Here is a 20,497-nt window from a genome sequence, read left to right on the forward strand (position 1 = left end):
CGGTTCACCGATATTCCTCCGGGTGACGTCACTTATCTGTGATATTTGTTGTTCCAGATCAACAGCGTAGTATTCGAGTGCACCTGGCGTGGCTGCGGGCACATCACAAATACATGCGCCTCCATCGAAGCTCACATCAGAAATACACATTTGGGGTAAGATATACTTTTGTGAATGTACGTTTTGAATCTTAGGACTAAGCCTAAACGATAAGTTTAATGGCTATATTCTAAAATCTTAACTCTCCTAAAATAATAACTACCATCATAATAGTATTTTATGCAACAGTTGTATAAGAAGGGTCAAAAAATGCGAGTGGCGTGAGTTGCGATGTGAGCCTTGGCGAACATCGCAATAAGAGACGCCACGAGCATTTTTTGACCTAGTTATACAACGTTGCATACAATACTTTTTCTACGACGACGTAATTTTAAATGAAACCAAAATTTTCCAATTTATTTTCCAACGCGCGGGTAAATGGCGGCAAATGTATACTTTTTTTTTATAGTATATCTATGGCACCAAACAAAGTAAAGGTGCCAGTTTCCAGGTCAAAAAAAAAAAAAACAACAACAATGCTTTTTTGGCGACATTATAGTACAGTTACACTTTGTAAACAATGCTTTTATAGGCCATAGAGCGTACACTTTTTCAAAGAGTTTAATTATGTATGTACTTATATTAGACTTTTTGGTTATTTAAATGCCAGATTAAAGTAGAGGAGTAGAAAAAAGTTAGTATCGTTTTGCAGACAAATAGCGTAGTGTAGTAGGCGGTGGCACGTGCAAGCGGTCACGTGAAGTACATACACGTGGAGAACAATTGCGCAATCAGCCAGCTGGCCGTCAACTGCATATATCTCACGAATTGCATTTACTATAATATCTAAATAGAGAGTCACACACAGGAAAATTCCATAAACCAACAACTATATTAAATAAATAGGCCCATGCGGAAATCAATACCTACGCGTTATCTATATCATTCCTAACTTGTTTATTTATTCATAACAACATGTCCGATACTTGCAAAATCACGATCTCATACAAGCGTTCTGCGTACAAACAAATGTTATTTACAATTACTGTTAGTGACACGTGTCCAATTAGGGGAAATTGTTTACGTAGACCGCAGAAGGTAGAGATAATGCAGGAGTACCCGTGATAAACGACCTTTGATCTTGGTAGTATATTTGTGGGCTCGTGGCACTTAGAGACTGAAAGGGCGGCCCTTACTGACCCGGAAGCAACGAGGCTTCGCGACAAGGTTGCCGCGCCCGCGCCCGCGCCCGCCGCCCGCACTCCGCGAGCCCGCGAGCAAGGTCGCCCGCGGCTTACGTAACTGCCCTACGCTCCTATAACTCCGATAACATACCTCGCACCTACTCACATACATACACGTGCAATCATTATTCATTTAAAAGTCCAAGTTCAAGGAATTTGAGGCAGGAAAATTACGGACGCTGTTTTTCTGGCACCTTGAACGTCACCTTGTTGTAGACAATAATAAAAATGACGATTGTTTTGTAAACCGGTAATAATTTGGAGTACTCGTTACGAAATGGAATGAGACTACTAAGCATCAATTTTGGAACACTGCAAACCTTTGTAATTAGAATATATTGCTAGCAGCCAAACAGAACGAATTTCACATAGGTACCTACCATATTACCTTTGATATTTATGGGCAGGAAATTATCGTAAAATCCGATAAACATCGAATCGTATTTGTCCTTTTCCTTTTCGATGAAAGGTGATTTGACCTATCATTCGGAGGTAGTATTTTTCAAATGATCAAAGAATACCAAATTAAGCCTAAATTTGTTTAATTCCAGGCCAAAGAAGGAAGGAGAGAGCGATCATGAGGAGGAGTTCTACTACACTGAACGCGAGGTGTCGGTGCCGGCGCCGCCGCCGACGCTGTCCCACCAGGACATGTGCCGTCCGCCGTACGAGGACCCTGACTACCAAAGGCAGCTCGTCGGCTCCTTCAGGTATGCCTTCTAGCGTTGCATTGACTTTCAAAGAAAAAAACTGGATCGAGATATCTTGACTCGGCCTGGATTTCAATCCGCAGCTCTTGTCCAGTCAGGACAAGGAAAGTTGCCTTGCCTTTTTTATTATAATCCAACATATTTCAGATACAAAGCAGATTTTTGATATTAAGACCGCCACGAGTTTGCTTATAAGTACTGAAGATAACCAAGTTGTAACTTTCATAAAATACAAAGAAGAGCAAGCTTTGTCTAATGAAAAAACTATGAAATACAGATCCCGTTCTAACATTAACTTTTGCTTACAGACAAGGGCTGCTCTCGACCATGCAGAACACTGCCAGGCCCATAAGCATTCCCGTAACGCATTCCTGGTCCAACTCACACTCACCGGTACGTATCTTACAATCATGAATTGTAATTTCTTGTCTAATTTTAGTCGGATGAGAATTTCTTAATACAAATAACAGAAGTAGAGTTTGATGGATTGTCAATTGTTGTTAACAGAAGCACATGAGGCTGTCAGTGGCTAGCGGGTCGCCGGGCAGCCCGGGCCGGCGGCCGCGCTCCGATAACAAGAAGTGCCGCAAGGTGTACGGCATGGACCAGCGCGAGCTCTGGTGCACTCAGTGCAAGTGGAAGAAGGCGTGCACGCGTTTCGGCGACTAGCGCGCGCGCCGCTCGCTCGCCGCTGCGCGCGCGTTGCTGCTCCACAAGTGACCGGCCGGCCACACACGCTGCGAGCGAGCCGCGCCGCCCGACACCAACTATTCCGAGTGCGGGGCGTGATTACGCTAGCCCAAAAGAATATATTGAAAATTTTTATCTAGTATAAGCAGATACGGAGTAAATATATTAATATTAATATATTGAATATGAAATTTAAAGGAGACATATTTTTGCTCTTTAAATGTGGCTCGTATTTTGACTGCATAATGGACATTGCCCACGTATTTTTGTAGCGCAGTAGATTCGCCTTTACTGTGACATGCAGACGGAGTTGTGTGTCGCTCTCGGTCGACTGTGAATATTAGCTATAAGTCACTAGATGTAAGATTAGACTGATGATGCTGTGTGAAAACTATTGTCGCGCCAGGCTTGATACGGGACAAATATAACTTCAATATTTTTTTACATTACTCAACTATTTTCTTAAAAGGCTCGCCTATTCGAAATGCATAATATTTTCCGATAATATAATTACTGCTTAGTAGTTCACGTAGAGAAGAATACATCCGTACGAAGTAAGTGTATTCCGTCCACATTTTCGGATGTGCTTTCCCGAAGCGTCGGGCGGTCGGGCGGGCGCGACACTGTTGTCACCGGACATCACAACTCGGCCAGCGCGCCTGCGCACGCCTTTATGAATTCGACGCGGCGAACGACCTCGCCAGTCGAATGTACTTCAGTGATATTAATCACTAAATATAAATGTATTTGACTGAATTACTAGATAATAACGAAACAAAAGTAATATATGACTTAGTCTTATAAGTTCTCTCAGATTCGACAAAAAGACTAAATGAAGTTTAGACTTAAATTTTTATGAACATATCTGTGTCGTATACAAAGATGGTCCTACCAGAACAAGGAGACAATACTCAGCGCCGCTCGCGACAGCGCGGGCCCGCAGCGTGCCCCGCGCACGCGCATCAGGCCCCGCTCTACAGCAGACGGAACGAAGGCAACGTCACATCGGCATGATGGCTGCCCCACGCGGCCCGTCGCGCGCCTCACGACACCCGACGTTGCACACGACTGCCTCGACTATGACACCTCCACCAGCCAAGGTGGAACACTCGACTTATCATAGAGCGATGGCCTATAACTCGGAGATTGACAGTAATAGCGAACCATGTGAATTCGCTATTACACGTATGGAATGGAGATAATTCATCTATTGAGATAGATGGAAATGATTGTGATAAAGACGAGATACATTATGCATGAAGCATAAGACGAGGCAAGGATTACAAGTGAAGGCGATTGCGAGCTGCAATATTATTTTGTAAGTATTATTAAATGTCGATTAAATTTGTAAATAGTAAAAGTACCTATAATATTGTGAGTTATATATAAAATGTATTCTATACCTAATGAAATGAAAGCAATTTTCGGGTGTGTACATAAAATATTATTATAATGATATAATTGTTACTTAATGTGATCGTTTAAATCGAAAGTTTTGTACGGTGACTTGAAAATGTGTTTATAAATTATAATATGAACACGTTCGCGTTAATTACCGTAATGAATACATCACAGCGCGGTATTTCTGATCCACTAGTAGTTACCAGAGTTCGTTGTAAAACATTAACTCTTATAAGTTTTGTAAAGTAAATTGATTATTATATACTTGCATACTTATATTTTTATTGATGCAAAAAGTTTATAATAAAGAACTCTTTTGTCAAAAAATAAAACCGAAATGTGCCAATGGTGGAGCATCCAATTAAAGTTAACTAGATTAAAATGCCTTTCTTAGAGCATACAACGTATGCTCTCCTTCTACTCTTGGTGCTGACACCTTTTAAAAGCGCACATGTGAAAATATGTGTGTATTTGTGCCTGCGCAGTTTTCTATAGAGATCTGTACAGTTCAGAAGTTAGCTGTTTACCATTTAATCCGCGTTGTCTCGTGTCCACATTCACATGGCCATGTAATATGACAGAATATAAAATATCCTTCAGTTAAAAGACCTAATTAAATACCTCTAAACGTTTGTTTCACATTATGTTAAAATTAGATCTGAATTACCTTACTTAGATACTTGAGTTGAAATTGTTAACGCCTGAGTTAGGTACTCAACGTTTATTTATTATCTTGCCAATAATGTTGTAGTATCACCACAAGGTGCCCGTGGCGCGCCTCCCTCTAGTTTCAGCATCGATGTATTACGTGCTATCGTATATTATGTTACGCGATGTACCTGCAAATATTACCAAATAATATGTACACTTTCATTGCAATAATGGTTGTGATAATACATCAAGAAGTTGTCATTTGTAACAGCAGAACTACTTTTGTTTGATGCATCGAAACTCCGCGCTCACCGAACCAAATGATCACGTTATCACGTAGACGTAGGAAGCAACTCAGCTAGCGATTTGACAACTGCCATACTGTAAGGACATAGGTTAACTGCGGCTTAGTTGTAACAATATAGATCTTAGTGATATGTTAAGTTGGAGTCATAATAATAGTATTTAATAATGTTAGGTACAATAAAATTGTATTAAATATAATTATGGATAAGCAGAAGTTGAGCTAAACAAAAGATTTTCAACTATATTGTAATTCTGGCAGCAGAGCTACTACTCAAAATAGCACCTCTACAAACAGTATTTTTATAAAACCAAACAAATTGGTCAAAAGATTTCAAATGCTATAATTTCATAATAATGTAAGAAGTTAAAATTTCTAATGATATGGAGTTTATTGGACACCCGAATACAGCATAGAAAGAAACGCGCGCGCCACGTCACCACGCCGCAAGCGTGCGCCCGCGTCGCCCCGCGTGCCGTGCTGGCATCATAAACATTATACCGATCTCAATTTATTTCGAAGCTATTAGAGTTATGTATACAATATCATAATCTTTTATTATTTTATGTAGTTCTAATAAGGAAATAGGATTTTTATTATTATTTTGAATAAAGACAACTTTATTTTTACTAAGGAATTTGTAAATAATTTTACATACTAATTTATTTAGCCAAAATTTTGCTCAATTTAGTATGCACTCAACACCAAAGTCATAATATTAAACAAAAATACTTTTATACATATCAGTACAAAGAAGCATAATTGAGTCGATGAGTAAAGTTTGGTGGTCGTTCGCTTACAGATTGTCCGGAAACTTTTAGATACAAAAATGTGTCCATCGACTCTGATGTAGGGCGGGTTGGCCCGCCTCCGAGACACTCACTCGCCTCCAATACGGTGTTGGAGCGCTCCGACTCCTGGCGCTAGTCGAGCTCTAAGTCTTATTTCTTACGATTCAGTTAATGAGAGTACATGATGCAAAAGTTTTATTTTAGAGAACAATAACCAGCTTCGGTACTTAGATGTTTACTTCATACGTATCCTTATAATAGATATTCGTAAAAGCATATTAAACGACACTAAATCCAACTGTAAAGTTTCAACTAATGAGGGATTTTCCATGCTACGTTCTCCAAAAAAAAATATAGGTGACACTGTATAAATTTTCCTGCATTTAACCTTTTAATTTCATGGATAACAGACATAAGCAACTTTTATCTTTGTTTTTGGGTATAAATTATGACTTTTATGACCCTTGTAATAACACCCATCTTCCACCCATTATTATTCTGATCAAAATAAAGTGTCGCAATATAGGTAGCAACATAATTCTGTACGTATCTGTTCCAAATAACAAACAACAATTATTTTTACATATGCCTCTGCCATTATATTTTTTAATAATTATGCACCCGAACAATGAGAAAATAGGTAATAGGAACAGCGCCATTTATATTATTTTTAGGGTACATGCATAGTCTGGAATATCCCTCATTGATTAGTTCAATAGAAGTGATTGGTGACACTTGGTTTAAGAAGCTTTTCTCTGTAATGTTATATAATTTAAGTAGGGGACAGAAGAGTGCAAATAAATCATCAAAAGTAAGGTTGCATACCATTATAACGTAGTCAAATTAAGGAACGCGTTGATGTCTTTTCGTCGTACAATGGCTTACATCACAACACATACAAAAGTCTTCAACGTGCTATTTTCTTTTAAAATTCGATTGGAATTTGTATATTCAAAATTTACTAATAAACAGAACTACCAATTTTCTCTTTCATCGAAGTTCCAAATGTGGCTACCGATTTTCTCTTTAAACATAATTTAATTAATGAGTATTTGTATACAATTTATCCCTGTTTGTTTATTTCAACTATTCTCCTTGAAGCATATTTGTAAATATGTAAATTCACTATAAACGGATAAGATCTTTTAACGCTGGAGATGTACTGCATGTTTACCATAATAATATTAGGTACATGAGATAACTACCATTCTACAATGCTGGATTGAGAACAACAGCGTGACATCCACCATAATTAGTTACATAATACGTAGCATATTTACATAAATATGTATAAAAGTAATCCTAATTGAGCTCTTGGATAAGATTCATTTAAAACACTATGTTTAGTATGTTAAACGATTATTTTTGAAGTTATTGTTAGGTAGTACCTACCAGCTAGCATGTATTTTCTCTTATCTGCATAGTTTTATGGCACTATTGTTTCATATTGTATCATGTGAAAAATGTAAAATTATTGATAATTATTATAAGTTCTATTTTGATCCACTTTAATTAAATCGTTGTAATCACATTTGTTTGATGCCTGTAAATAAAATACATTCGTTATTTGCAATTTCATAACGTACCGTGCATATGTGGGCAATTATAATTTATGAAAATATGTCTCCTGCTTATTAGTAGGTACTATTAATAAGGACATCACGAAATATTCGGTGACTTCCGTCGTTTGAGCGCAGCGCGAGGCGCGCCATTTTCCTTTGTATCTAGATCTCGGTGCCAGTGGAGATGTCAATCGCGCGTACGACTGTCTCATGTTGATCGCACGCTCCCATTGGAGTCTACACGGCACCATGCCTAACTGACTGATGGAAAATGTGCGGAGCCCTTCCTGCCTCAAACTGTTGGAACTTACTAAGCGGTTTTGGTGAATATCTTCATACAAACTGTACTGTGCTTTAGAACTCTTTATTTGTGCATAATCAACTCACTTTAGTTTTGTGTAGCATCTATAAGTACCGTTCGTTAGTGTTGTATATAATACCACCTAATTGCCTGAACATTTATCTTGCTGTACCTTACCTTTACGGTTATATCATGATTTGTTCTATATCTTCCCGCTTGACTGATACACAAATCTTTATAGAATGTATTTAAAGATACCGACCGCTTGTCGGCGTGCATGTATGTGGTAAGTTTCTTCTTAGAGCCGGTACAGCGTCGATGCGTCGAGCGATATAGTTACCACTAGTTTATAAGGTTGAGATATTATGATCAAATGATGTTGTTTGAGATGTTGTTCTTTGCTCGGGTAGAATATTTCCATTTAGTTGTCAATATCACAGCAGTTTTTACCGTGACTGTCAGCTCAATCCATTTTACTATTCATCCTGTGAACAATTTGAGACGTTCGTTCTCGTTGCAATACATTTCCGGTATACCTACTAATTATCTTCATATATTTCATTTTGAGATTTCAGTAGATCTGGGATTAATGGTAGAAACTAGCTGGCAGTTATTCTACTGTGATATTAATAATTCTATTTATTATTTTTCTAGATTATTATTTATAACTTTAGTGTTGAACGTGAGCGTGTGTTATATTTTACTAAAGTTTTAGATTAGGCGATGTTATTTTATATTGTACCTAATGCTAAAGGTCCAGAATGTGTTCCAAATGATTGATTTTATGAATATAGATATTACAATTATATTAATGTAATGTTTTTGTTAATGTGTTGAATGAAAATATTCTTGAGATATCATGCAAAGAAGTAATTAGTATTATAGGTATTTGTAACAGATGAAAATAATTGATGAACATCACAAATCAGCCTCGTAGCGTTATAGCACTCTGAGCTCTCTACTATAAATTAATGCATTTCATAGCGAACGCAATTGGACTGTGAAAACAAACTATATTTACTCATGTAAATGTTACAGATAAACAAAATATTTAAGAGAAGATGTTATTATTTTACGCCCTACTTGAAGTAGACTATTTGCCTGAATTATCATACCTCAGTAAGTTTAGAATGATTATTGTGTGTTTTGGAATATATATTTATATATTTGAGTTCTTAGAATTACGTAGTGGCATTATTTTTGATCTTTTGGAAGAGTTAAACTTAATTTTGTATACGGGTCATCTTCGTAGGCAAAAAATATAAAAAAATGTATTGCGAAATTATATCCGGTAACCAACTTTAGAGTATGTGATTCTATACCACATATATATATTCTTATGCAAAGTACATTATAAAATCTTATTTATTATATGAACAAGAAATGACGAATGTTGTATGGAACAACTCTAGACCTATTATTAATTTATTTCAGATCGTGTTATTCATTGATATATATTTACAAATATAAACTTTAGATTTTATCAATATTGTTTTAATAATATTCCAAAATATGACCTATACTCCATTAAACGTATATAGCTTGATTAATTTAACAGCAAGACAGAAAGATAGTAGTACTTACTCGTGGTGCACAACCACACCAATAGCCTATACAGTCTATTGCGCAGTTATATCAGAACATAATCCACCACCTTCCCATGATCTTAAAGGACCAAATCACGGATTATGTGAGTGGTAATTGCTCGGGGCCCTTTCCCACCCACATTTCTGGACACCCTACAAATTCTCCTGTCCCCTGTACTTCCCTTCTCCTCGGCTACCCCTTTCTATACCTCCTCCAGCAATCTCCTCTGATGGTCCAAGTATGCGCGAATTCCCGGAATCGTGCGAAGTTCGCCTCGGAAGATACAAGTTGCGCAAAGTAAACCGATCCTGTGGAAGTTATATTTAACAGTAGTGTTCTCACAGCAGTCAAATTAACCTAGTGATAATTAACGAAGAAGTAGAGAGTCACGCCATGAAAAAAGACCTGCTGTGGCGCTAACGTCGCAGTATTATATTATCAATTAACTTGTCAATTAGTTCTATTAAAATCCGCGGGACTTGTTTCGCAGCGCGTACTTTTAAAGAGTACAAATAATTCAAAGTACGCTCGCGTGCGTAATCATGTGTATGTGTGTATGAGAGTGGGCAGAGACACTCGTCAGGAGTATATTCGAACACCGGAAATCAATCTCGATACTGTTAACGGAAAATATCCTAGAATCTTTGGTCTTTATATAAATCTCCAGATAGAAATTACGTAATGTTGTGTGCATGTGTGTGTTACGTGATGTTTAGTTCTAATTGGATATTTGCAAAAAAGATGAAACATTATAGGATATTTTTGCGTTCACGGTAATGATAAAGACTTCCGGTGTTCGAAGAACTACCCAACCACAGCTGGCACTGATAACTCTTAGTAAATACTGACAGTATTGGTGTCCTAACACGACCCAATGAACCTAATGATAATGAGAAATTACCAGCACATCACCGATCTTAACTCGAGACTACTCAGTTTTGAATTGTAACTAATGTTCCACTTCCGGTTATACGATGTCAATTACTTCCGGTCTAATTTCTTCGGACACGCCACCAAAGAAGTCCCACGGATTTGACAAAAAATAATTAAATGGCAAGAAGTATCCTTTGGAGATTGCTCAGAACAATAACTAAAGCATAGAAGGAAGGCTAAAATAGCAACAGAACTCTATAATTCTGCTCTACTTTATCTTACGGAACCGGCGTAATGTTAGACAAAGACGCATATACAAAAATTGTTTCGTAATTTCGTAGGTTGTCACAAGTTTTTCATTGCCTAGTGTTGGGTTTCACTTTACTAATATGTCGATAAAATTAAATTTACTTACAATTAATGTCGATAATTTTTTTTTACAAGATTTCTTTTTGTAGGATGCAATTATCTTCTTCTTGATGAAAGGAGACTCTGTCTCTGATAGGTAAGTATCTAACCATTTTTGGATTATATTGTCTGGTTTATATTAGTTTGGAGCTGCAGCTCACATTCAGGAAGGAAAGAAAATAGCCAACTGTTATCGTTTCATCGGTAAGTATTTTGTAATATTCGAATTTATTTATGATGTCCTCCGCCGTGCACTGGTGTCGATCGACGTGCCGTGCAAATTGGAACCGCCGGGTCTAAGCCGCACAGACGGTAAGAGGCCCGATGGGCTCACGCCATAGACATAGAAAAGAGTATGGACTGGAAATACCTACAGAAAAAACGTGCCACTCTGTAAACATAAAATGGCGGTCTTTACTAGGGCTACAAGCTGTTTCAATACTAGGATTACCATACTCGTACCTACTAGATATAGCATCATACTTAAAAAAAATACGGCATACAAGTATTCATAAGAGAACAGAAAGGGAAAGTAAAAGGTAGGTAGGTGGTGTACTGTATCTTTCGTGTAAAACTTGTAAGTATTGTATGTTGTGTGCAATAAAGTATATTTGTATTTGTAAAGGAAGGTTTAGTCAAGATTTATCTAAGTCGCTTACACAAATCTATAACATTCATTACATTCTTTATTGGGCGCAGTTCGTATCAGCCTGGAGTGTTGGAGTAGGAGTAAATAAGAACAGGAGGTAAAATGAAATATAAATTAGATCGTAAATCTGTTCATTAGCAAGTATTTATTTTACACGTTATTAATTATGTACATTATATTTACAATAAATACAAATTTATTAATTTCTAAACAGTGTCAATTTGTTTAGAAACTGTCTTTGTGACACCCTGTCACATTGATTTTTTTTTTCATTAAGTCGTTTGATCTTGAGGCGTGACTTGTTCAGCTTTTCTTTTAAATTTTTCATCTCGTCTTCTTGAACTGACTGAAATAAAGTTTAATAATAATGTTAAAATAGTGTATGTACAAAATAATCTATAAAAATAAAAGTAAAATATATCTGATTTAAGTGCATTGTGCAGCTGGTTGAATTATACACTCTATATATGTATATCATGATAAAAATATAAAAAGAAAATTATTTGATATACCTTTTCATGTAAATCCAGTCGACACTTTTGGATTTAATATCTGAAATCAAAGATAATAATCATTTACTTATATAAAACGTGTACAACTCATAATTGTTTAGACATAAAACAACTACAGACTTAGTATATACTAAGTTTATTAAGTACATAATAATATGTAGTTGAATGATATATACAAATATCTTATCTATCTAGCCAGCAGTGAGATGATGCAGGCTAGGCTGAAATTTAAATATAAATTTAAACACCATTTCATCTGTCTGATCTATAATGTTCAATGTAGGAATAGCATCGTCTCGAAGACGCCTCCACTTTGAATTAGGAACACACATAAATGAATCCGCAGTAAAATGTTTCGAGCAAATACGGCTGTACTTATTTGGAATCCAATTTCGTCTATTAATGCGAATTATCCATTCTTTCTCTTTGTTATCGTCTACAGGAAATCTAAAAATTAAAAGTATCGATAATTTTAGTACATCACTATGGACAATCAACATAACCTCAAATCAATTCCGTATTCATCGATGAAACGTATAATATAATGGATATCTCAAATATTTTATGCTACAAATCTATTCAGCAAAACATATTACTTTCCTAAAATTGTTCAGCAGTTCACATTTCACTAGAAAATTACAAAAAACTTACCGATGAAACGACAGAAGTTGTTGGCTATTTTCTTTTCTTCCTGAATGTGAGCTGCAGCCCCATACCACACAAGACATAATGTCACAGAGTCGAGACACTCAATTATTTGATATAAATAAAAGTTTCTTTCCATTTATTTGGAAAAATATTGTTAAATTATCACTTAAAACAATCTGAACACAAGACACTCGTAAACAAAGTTCACGCGACCGTGTCAAATAGTTCGGTAAATATAAGTAAAATCTTCTTATGTATGTTACTATGTATTTGGCCGAATTAAAATGAGTCCAATAGGTCCAAATGACATTTCATGTTGTGACAACCTCGGAAAAAATGAAGCAAAGAGCGAATCATTTGTCCTTTTCTCACTCATAGTTTGTGTCGTAAGCTAGAAGAGAGCCGGTTTATAGTTTCTGAATTCTTATTTTAGCCTTCCTTCTATGCTTTAGTTATTGTTCTGAGGGAGATTGTTTGGAGACCGGTGTTGCTCTATGCAGAGACCGCGACGACGCCAGGGCAAAATTTTACATAAGCAACACACGCGGGGTAATTTTTTTTAGATCATGGTAACACTATGTTTGTGTTATTATTTTTTAATCTGTGACTCAGCTGTGTGACTGGCAGACGGAGTACGACTTATTTATTGATTTTAACTCCAAAAGAATATAATTTGGCATAATCTCGTAAAAAAATACAAATAAATATAGTAAATTGAACAAGAAAGCGGTGATAGTCGTGGTTAAATAGTTTATTAGGCCTGGAAAATGGGGGCTGTTTTAGGCCTTTGTTCTGCTGCACAGGTAATTCATTTACTTTTTATTTATTATTGTGTCGATGTAAACTTTTCACGAAATACATTATTTCTACAAATGTCCGATATAGACCGATGTTATAACATCAGAATCTTATACATGCTTAATTGTATGGCACATCTACCTACCTACCGAGGTATATCAATTTCACTTTGTTCTCTGATAAGCAGACAAACAAACAAGATTTTTACACCTAACTACACAAGTTTAGTATAAAATTCGATCCCCGTGCTATTTCGACACCTAATAATTTCCCTACAAAAGTAAATGTTTTCTTGTATAATGAAATGAACATAAAATACGGCTGAGGTAATGGGTTTTTCTTAATAAGGACATTTTATCAGTACCTACCTACTAATATTCTAGATTGATGTAAAATTATCTTAACTTAATTACAATTAACTTACCGTTTACTTAATGCTGTATACCATAGCTTGGTTGGAGTGTACCCAAGGGGGCAGTATGAAGCCAACACTTGTATTACAAGCAATAAAAAAAATGAGTAATAGTTACTAATAAAACACTGCAAACTGCACAGTGTGAGACATTGAATAAAAAACTTATCTTTCAAGGTAATTTTCCAAAGCCATACTTAATGCCTTGAAGGTCTTCAGTTCTCAAGAACAGTGAATATTGGAGGGCCTTCAACATCACTAAAAATCATTTATGTTTACATAATCTGGAAAGTACATAAATGGCATACCTATTCATTCTTAGAATATTAATCTGTATTTCTCATGAGGAAAATCGAATTTTTATGAAATAAATGACTCATGAGGTTAAGATAAATGGGTTTTCCTATGAATTGTCCTTAAGTCATAATTTTAATTTGTATCATTCTTTGGCTTCCTGCAATTTATAGTTACAATGCTACTGATTTGCATTCTGCCGGATACAAAATTAGTTTAACAGTTCTAAAACTAACTCCATCTCTTTCTTATGATCATTAGCACTATTTTGAAAATAAATATATCTTTGTCCCCCGGAAATAGCACTATTATGCCAAAATGTTAATTAAAATTATATAAGTAAAATAACTTAAATCTTGTAACTGTATACATTTTATGCACACAAAATACTGGTACAAAATGTTCTAAAGTTGGAACCCAATATTGGCAGAATATCCTTTTGGAAAGCAATTCAACTCAATCAACAATAATGTTCTCAGCTGGCATGCTGTTGTGGCAGCGCAGCGTGCTCGCTGTGCTGCTCGGCGTGCCCGTCGTGCGCCAACTCCACGTCCACGCGGCTCATGTACACACTCATGCTGCTGCTCGTCATGGTGCTCGCCTGCGTCACTCTCGCGCCTGGGCTGCATGACGAGATGAAGAAGGTACTATCTCTAATATGAGCATCGGTTGACTGAGAATGAAGAAAAAGAAGATAAAGACTGAACAATTACATAATATTGCAATTTTATATCAACTAGTTTGCCATCAATATGACTATTCTATATTTTGTTATTCAGGATCACCTAATAGATAACCATCTTAAATTCTGTTACATTTCAGGTACCATTTTGTAATAATTCAACGGCATTAATACCAGGAAACTTAAAAGTTGATTGTGATCAAGCTGTTGGTTATTTGGCTGTCTACAGGTTTGTATCATATCAGACATGCCTTTAGTTTAACTGTTGTTTTTATCTTTAACATCATCGTAACATTTGGTTTTGAATTCCAGGATTTGTTTCGCAACATGTCTATTCTTCATACTCATGGCTCTTATTATGATTGGTGTACGCTCATCCAAGGACCCACGTGCCGGCATTCAAAATGGGTAAGATAGAACTAATTGTTTTTAGAAAACAAATATTTTAATTCAGTGTAGGTATATTCAAGTTTGCAATAATATGATTCAATCTTCTACTTTTGATACATTTTAGATCAATTAACCTTGATAATGTATTGTCAAAAAAAGTTCATTTGAGCATCTGAAGTTGGCTTAGGCTCAAGTGAAAACCTTTTTCCTAGCCTTATAAAAGTATATCACAAAAAAAAATATTTGATACTTTTTCAGATTCTGGGGAATTAAGTATCTGGTGTTGATTGGCGGCATAATCGGGTCGTTCTTCATACCAGAGGGTTCCTTCGCTTCCACTTGGATGGTATTTGGCATGATAGGCGGTTTCTGCTTCATAATCATACAGCTTATCCTGATTATTGACTTCGCTCACTCATGGGCGGAGAGATGGGTGTGTAAGTATTATGATGTTGTTATTAGCTTTATTCGGTACAAAGCAATCCATCCTGCTTGTTATGGCGTAGTCCGATGGCGCGATTTTCCAGCCTTCCACTCTAAGTACAACTTAGCTGTAAGCACGTACTTGTTGGCATAATATATAACTTAGTATATTTTAAATTAATAAAAGAGAAAGAGAGGGAGATTACTTAGATAGTTCTCATTATAGTATAAAATGTGTCGTTGCAGCAAATTACGAAGAGTCGCAGTCGCGCGGGTGGTATGCAGCACTGTTGTTGGCAATGTTGACGCTCTTCACGCTCACCCTTACTGGCATCGTGCTGCTCTACGTCTACTACACTAAGGTATATATTTAGCACTTTCTCCCTAAAGCCGCTAAACACGACGGTATTACCATATTTTCATAAGCTTCGATCAAATATGAATCATTTATTTTTTTACTTAAATACCTTAATCCGTTGGCCTCGGTTACTACTTACTGATGTAAGTACGTAGTCGTTATATGAGTCATGTCAGGGATCTTTGGCTCAATAATAACCCTAAGCCACACGATAAACGAAGAGACTTAATTACGAAAAATTCAATTAAGAATTATACGAGTATGTTTGGCAATGTTTGTTGATGACGTAACTCCACGCGGTTACATTGAAAAATATCGTTTTAATGATAAAAGTAGTTGTTGTTGTTCTACACACTTCCACACTTCTTTCCCTTCAACAGGCTGACGGCTGCGACCTGTCCAAGTTCTTCATCTCGTTCAACCTGATCCTGGTGGTGATAGCGAGCGGCGTGTCCATCCTGCCGTCGGTGCAGGAGTACCAACCGCGCTCCGGCCTGTTGCAGTCCTCGGTCGTCTCGCTCTACGTCATGTACCTCACTTGGTCGGCGCTCTCTAACTCGTCGAAGGAGTGTAACTCTTTCTATGGAGATGGAAAGGTGAGTTGGGAGTTTTTGAGTACTTTTGATTGTGCACAAGGATAGGGTTTTGATGCATCGGCTTAAAAAACAATAGTAGGGAAAAGTGGGAAAAAAAATCATTATTTACAGTATATTACAGCCATATTCATTTACAGTACGTATATTGGAAAATTGAGGGTGCATTATACAGGGTATCAAACCAAAGCCCAGAGATAGAACACCACTAGGGTTACCCGAACCACCCCATGTACGTTCAGTATTTACGGTATAGGAGATAATATGACCGGTTATGTACATTTCTCAAGATTTTCTGCTTTCAGAAGGAATTAATTTGTCGCTATCTTTTTAATTATTTTACATTTTTTTTCTGAAGGTATAAAATCTTAGAAAAGTACGAAATGGCCGATAAACCATAAATAATCGCTGAACAGACATACATACATGTGCTATTCCAGGTTCGGGGTGCTCTATCTCTGGTCTTTGGCTTGACACTATTTTTTGAGACACCCTGGAGGGAGATATGTTCTTCTTTAAACTATATAAATGAATATATTTATATTATGTAATATGTATGAGATATTTAGGAAATAATATATGTGTATTACATCCATATATGCTTATCCAGGATCCGCAAGAAGAAACATACTGGGTATGTAGCGCAGTGGACCAAGTTCAGTGAAGTTTTTATTTCTGCCTATTGTTCACCATTGCCAAAGTTCCCTCAATATTATTTACAGAATTTATTATATTAATTCCATTTTTTTCTTTAGTATAGTATACCTCACGCCTTGCAACGCAATACATTTTGCAGTTTTGCACAAATCACAAAAGTTGCCATCTAAACTGCTATAATTTATTCTAAAAAAATGTTCGTTCCTTTAGATTTACCAGCTATGTAGGCAGAAACCCAATTTGTATCACACCCAAATCGGCAATAAAAGTAAAACAAAGTAGATAACTCTGCCGTGATGCATGAAACGAGTGATGACTTTTTCTAGTGTTCCTATTAAATTAAAAAGTCGAATTTCCTTCATTTACTCTATCTTCACGTTTTACGACACCATAACAAACAAGCTAAATAATTCGATACAAGAGCTACGATACAGTGAAATAAAATTGAATATTCTCTACACAAATATATTAATCTTTTTTATTTTCCAGTCGAGTTTCGACAAGCAATCTATCATCGGACTGGTAGTATGGGCTTGTAGCGTACTCTACTCTTCAATCCGCACCGCCTCCTCCTCGTCGAAAATCACCATGTCTGAGCACATCCTCGCCAAAGAAGGAACTGCAGGTGATTATATCTCTTTATTATATTGTTTGACTAATTAATAGCGACTGTGCTAATATTTGCCATTTGAATATACCTAGGCAATCCAGTTCTAAATTGAATTAACCGTGTGTTTCTTTTGTGTGGAATTATGTTTAATACTGAATGATTACGTTTCGTTAGTTGTCTGACAGTAACATTAGAGTTTATTTTGTTCTTTCTACTAACACATTTTGTGCATTCCTTGCGGTCAATTGGGCGGCGACGCGACGTAAGGCCAAGGAGGTCTGATTGCTAACGAAGGTAATACCACCACCGTATACCCATAAAGCCATAAAATTCATAAGAAAAGCCTTTCACAGATTTGTATAGAGTACTCACAATAAATCGCCCCTTGCTGTTTGTAAGTAAATTGCTGACCTCTGAATAGATTTTGTCTCGTTGGTGGTGGATTAACATGTGTTTGCAACTTAAATGAACTGTGAACTTTGAAATATTTTTGCTGTATTCTTTTATGATGCAGCGGAAACGGAATCACTTGGAAACTGTTAATGTAGCTGAAATAATACATGTACTAACGAACTGTAGTTTAGTATAGACATGTTTGTGTAGCCGTATGTGTGGAGTTTCATGCTTATATGTATACAAGGTTATCGTGAAGAGTTATGGTGTTATTGAACGAGTTGGCTCAGTTTCGATTTTATGACATACCTATTTTAGGAAGTTTATAACCAATAAAAATATTCAATATTATTCGTTGGGTACCTAGTGGAAATTAACTTTGACGAAACAAGTTAATTTTGATCAAATTATACTTATGAATGCATAACTAAGCTACGGGCCAATCGCAAACAAAAATCCCATATGGTCGGGTTTTTCCACTGACGCGGAGATGGAGGGAGAAGAGCGGAGATGTGCGGATTTGACCAATCACAGCGTTCGAGAGAGCGAAAAGCGAAGACGCTCTGTCACTCTCTTCCTCACGGTGATTGGTCGATTCCTGCACATCTCTGCTCAGCTCCGCGTCAATGGAATCGCAGCCTATTCGATAGTGATCAAGTAACTCTTCAGCAATAACCTTGTGCGGTTCAGACGACTTTGCTAATGTTGGCATGTTGTGTTCCGCTCACTGAGCGCAGGGTATGATTCCATAGAGGGCGCTGACGGCGGCGAGGCGGGGCGCACCGCTGAGGACAAGAAAGTATTCGACAACGAAGGTGACGCCGTGGCATACTCCTGGACGTTCTTCCACGTCGTGTTTGCTCTGGCTACATTGTATATCATGATGACGCTCACCAATTGGTACAAGTGAGTAGATTTAGTTTCGATTAGATTTTGTAAAGGGTTATATATACAGGGTGTTAGTGACATCGTAACGAAAACTTTGAGGGGTGGTTCAGGCCATGATTCTGAGTTGATATCAAGTAGAAATTTCGGTCGCAAAAGTATGGATTGGAAAATAATTAAAAAGAAAAGAAAAATTTTCATGAATTTTTTGACACGAAATTCCACTTGATATCAACTCAGAATCACCAACCCCCTCAGTATTCGTTACGGTGTCACTAACACCCATACCTAGTTATAAGGCTACCGTATGTACTTGTACGGGGTGTAAGTGTCATCGTAACGAATACTGAGAGGGATGATTCATCTGATTATTCTGAGTTAATCTCAAGTGGAATTTTCCACCGCAAAAATAAAAAAAATATTTAAAATATTTGAAAATATTTAAAAAAAACTAAAAAAAAATCATGAATTTTGCGACGGAAAATTCCACTTGATTTTAACTCAGAATCATGGTCTGAATCAACCCCCTCAGTATTCGTTACGATGTCACTAACACCCAGTATAATACTGCTTATCCTCGTAAGGCCCGTATTTCCAGATACAATAGTTAAACAATGAGTTTTGGATTTTAAAGTTAAGTTTTAAATTAAAGCATCTGGAGCATACGGCCTTCTGGAGTTAATTGTTATTAAGTAACGTTTTCAAATATTGTAGAGCTACAACCAAGAAGATCAGTCTGAGAGTATTATTCCAATAAAAAAAGTATTGTGAACGGTACAGACTACTGCTTAAATTAAACTCAAGGAAGGAACTTTCCTAGTAGAGAAAACCCAATTGAAAAGCAATGCAATACAAAACACGAATATTGTCTTTCATTTACAGCCCTAGCTCCCAGCTGTCAAAGGAAAATATGGCATCGATGTGGATTAAGATTGTCTCCTCATGGATCTGCGTGGGGCTCTACATGTGGACCTTGATCGCCCCAGCCCTGCTCCCAGACAGGGACTTCAATTAAACATACACATCCATAAACATAGAACGGCAAAGATCTTTTAGCACGTAGCCATAATCGGAACTACTGCCGCATCCTATAGGAGAATGTATGGAGATGACTGTCAATGACATTCAAGTGTCACAAGATCCTTGTCGAGCATTGTATAACACATATAGTGACACAGATCTTTATTTAATCTACCCACATGCATAAGATATATTGTTGAAATTAATTAAAGATCTCAAAACAATAAGAACAAAACACTGTTTCGGACTTCCCTAATTTGACTAAGTACTGTGATTCATCTTTCCATGCTATATATGTACATACTTATGATATTTCAATCTTTTTAATATCTTAAAATGTACACAAGCATGAAAATTAGGTAAGTATAGGACACAAAATGGAAAGTCATGTATTTAGTCTTTGTTTACATTTTAGGACTTTAATCATGATATAACACTATCTATTCTATTTCATCTTACTCGTTCTTTAAATCCACTTTTATATTATTTTGTAGGAGCAATTCTAGAGCTTTAAATGTCTGTAATCTAATTAATTTAAAATTAAATGCCACCTACTACCATTTTTTTGTTTTTTGTATCTTTTCTTATCTATAGGATTTATTGCAGTAGGTT

The 20,497-nt window shown here is 36.5% G+C and overlaps 2 protein-coding genes and 1 long non-coding RNA gene across 6 annotated transcripts in view; 2 read left to right on the top strand and 1 right to left on the bottom strand.

Moving 5' to 3' along the window:
- LOC126381797 (zinc finger protein 704) overlaps positions 1 to 9,176 on the top strand; it is a 52,106-nt gene extending 42,930 nt beyond the window's left edge. For both annotated transcript variants that reach the window (XM_050031283.1, XM_050031284.1), the window contains 4 exons: positions 58 to 155; positions 1,835 to 1,993; positions 2,302 to 2,386; positions 2,501 to 9,176. In XM_050031283.1, the coding sequence (XP_049887240.1) occupies positions 58 to 155; positions 1,835 to 1,993; positions 2,302 to 2,386; positions 2,501 to 2,662 (504 nt within the window). In that variant the 3' untranslated portion in view covers positions 2,663 to 9,176. The remainder of the gene's footprint in view (positions 1 to 57; positions 156 to 1,834; positions 1,994 to 2,301; positions 2,387 to 2,500) is intronic.
- A 2,160-nt stretch (positions 9,177 to 11,336) lies between these two features.
- LOC126381815 (uncharacterized) lies at positions 11,337 to 12,830 on the bottom strand. The gene is made up of 3 exons (XR_007568980.1): positions 12,374 to 12,830; positions 11,723 to 11,762; positions 11,337 to 11,556 (listed from the first exon to the last, which is right to left on the bottom strand). It is a non-coding gene; the product is annotated as an uncharacterized LOC126381815 (long non-coding RNA).
- Positions 12,831 to 12,953: 123 nt separating this feature from the next.
- Positions 12,954 to 20,445, top strand: LOC126381798 (probable serine incorporator). Of its 3 annotated transcripts, XM_050031285.1 has the most exons (11): positions 12,954 to 13,173; positions 14,354 to 14,518; positions 14,697 to 14,785; positions 14,869 to 14,964; positions 15,205 to 15,383; positions 15,616 to 15,731; positions 16,108 to 16,323; positions 17,467 to 17,602; positions 17,855 to 17,881; positions 18,733 to 18,886; positions 19,748 to 20,445. In XM_050031285.1, the coding sequence occupies exons 1-11, from the start codon at positions 13,138 to 13,140 to the stop codon at positions 19,878 to 19,880; spliced, it is 1,347 nt and encodes a 448-aa protein (XP_049887242.1). In that variant the 5' UTR covers positions 12,954 to 13,137; the 3' UTR covers positions 19,881 to 20,445. The 3 variants fall into 3 exon arrangements, with proteins under 3 accessions (XP_049887242.1, XP_049887243.1, XP_049887246.1); XM_050031286.1 differs by lacking the exon at positions 17,855 to 17,881 and having other exon boundaries at positions 18,718 to 18,886; XM_050031289.1 differs by lacking the exon at positions 17,855 to 17,881 and having other exon boundaries at positions 12,955 to 13,173.
- The last annotated feature ends 52 nt before the right edge of the window (positions 20,446 to 20,497 follow it).

This window comes from Pectinophora gossypiella, chromosome 3 (assembly GCF_024362695.1).
Source record: "Pectinophora gossypiella chromosome 3, ilPecGoss1.1, whole genome shotgun sequence".
NCBI lineage: Eukaryota > Metazoa > Arthropoda > Insecta > Lepidoptera > Gelechiidae > Pectinophora > Pectinophora gossypiella.

Excerpts from the sequence above, each read along its gene's own strand:
- LOC126381798 (XM_050031285.1), top strand. The coding sequence starts at position 13,138 with ATGGGGGCTGTTTTAGGCCTTTGTTCTGCTGCACAG. Across the intron at positions 15,732-16,107 it reads TCTACGTCTACTACACTAAG|GCTGACGGCTGCGACCTGTC; the intron begins GTATATATTTAG and ends TCCCTTCAACAG. Across the intron at positions 17,603-17,854 it reads CGCCAAAGAAGGAACTGCAG|GCCAAGGAGGTCTGATTGCT; the intron begins GTGATTATATCT and ends ACGCGACGTAAG.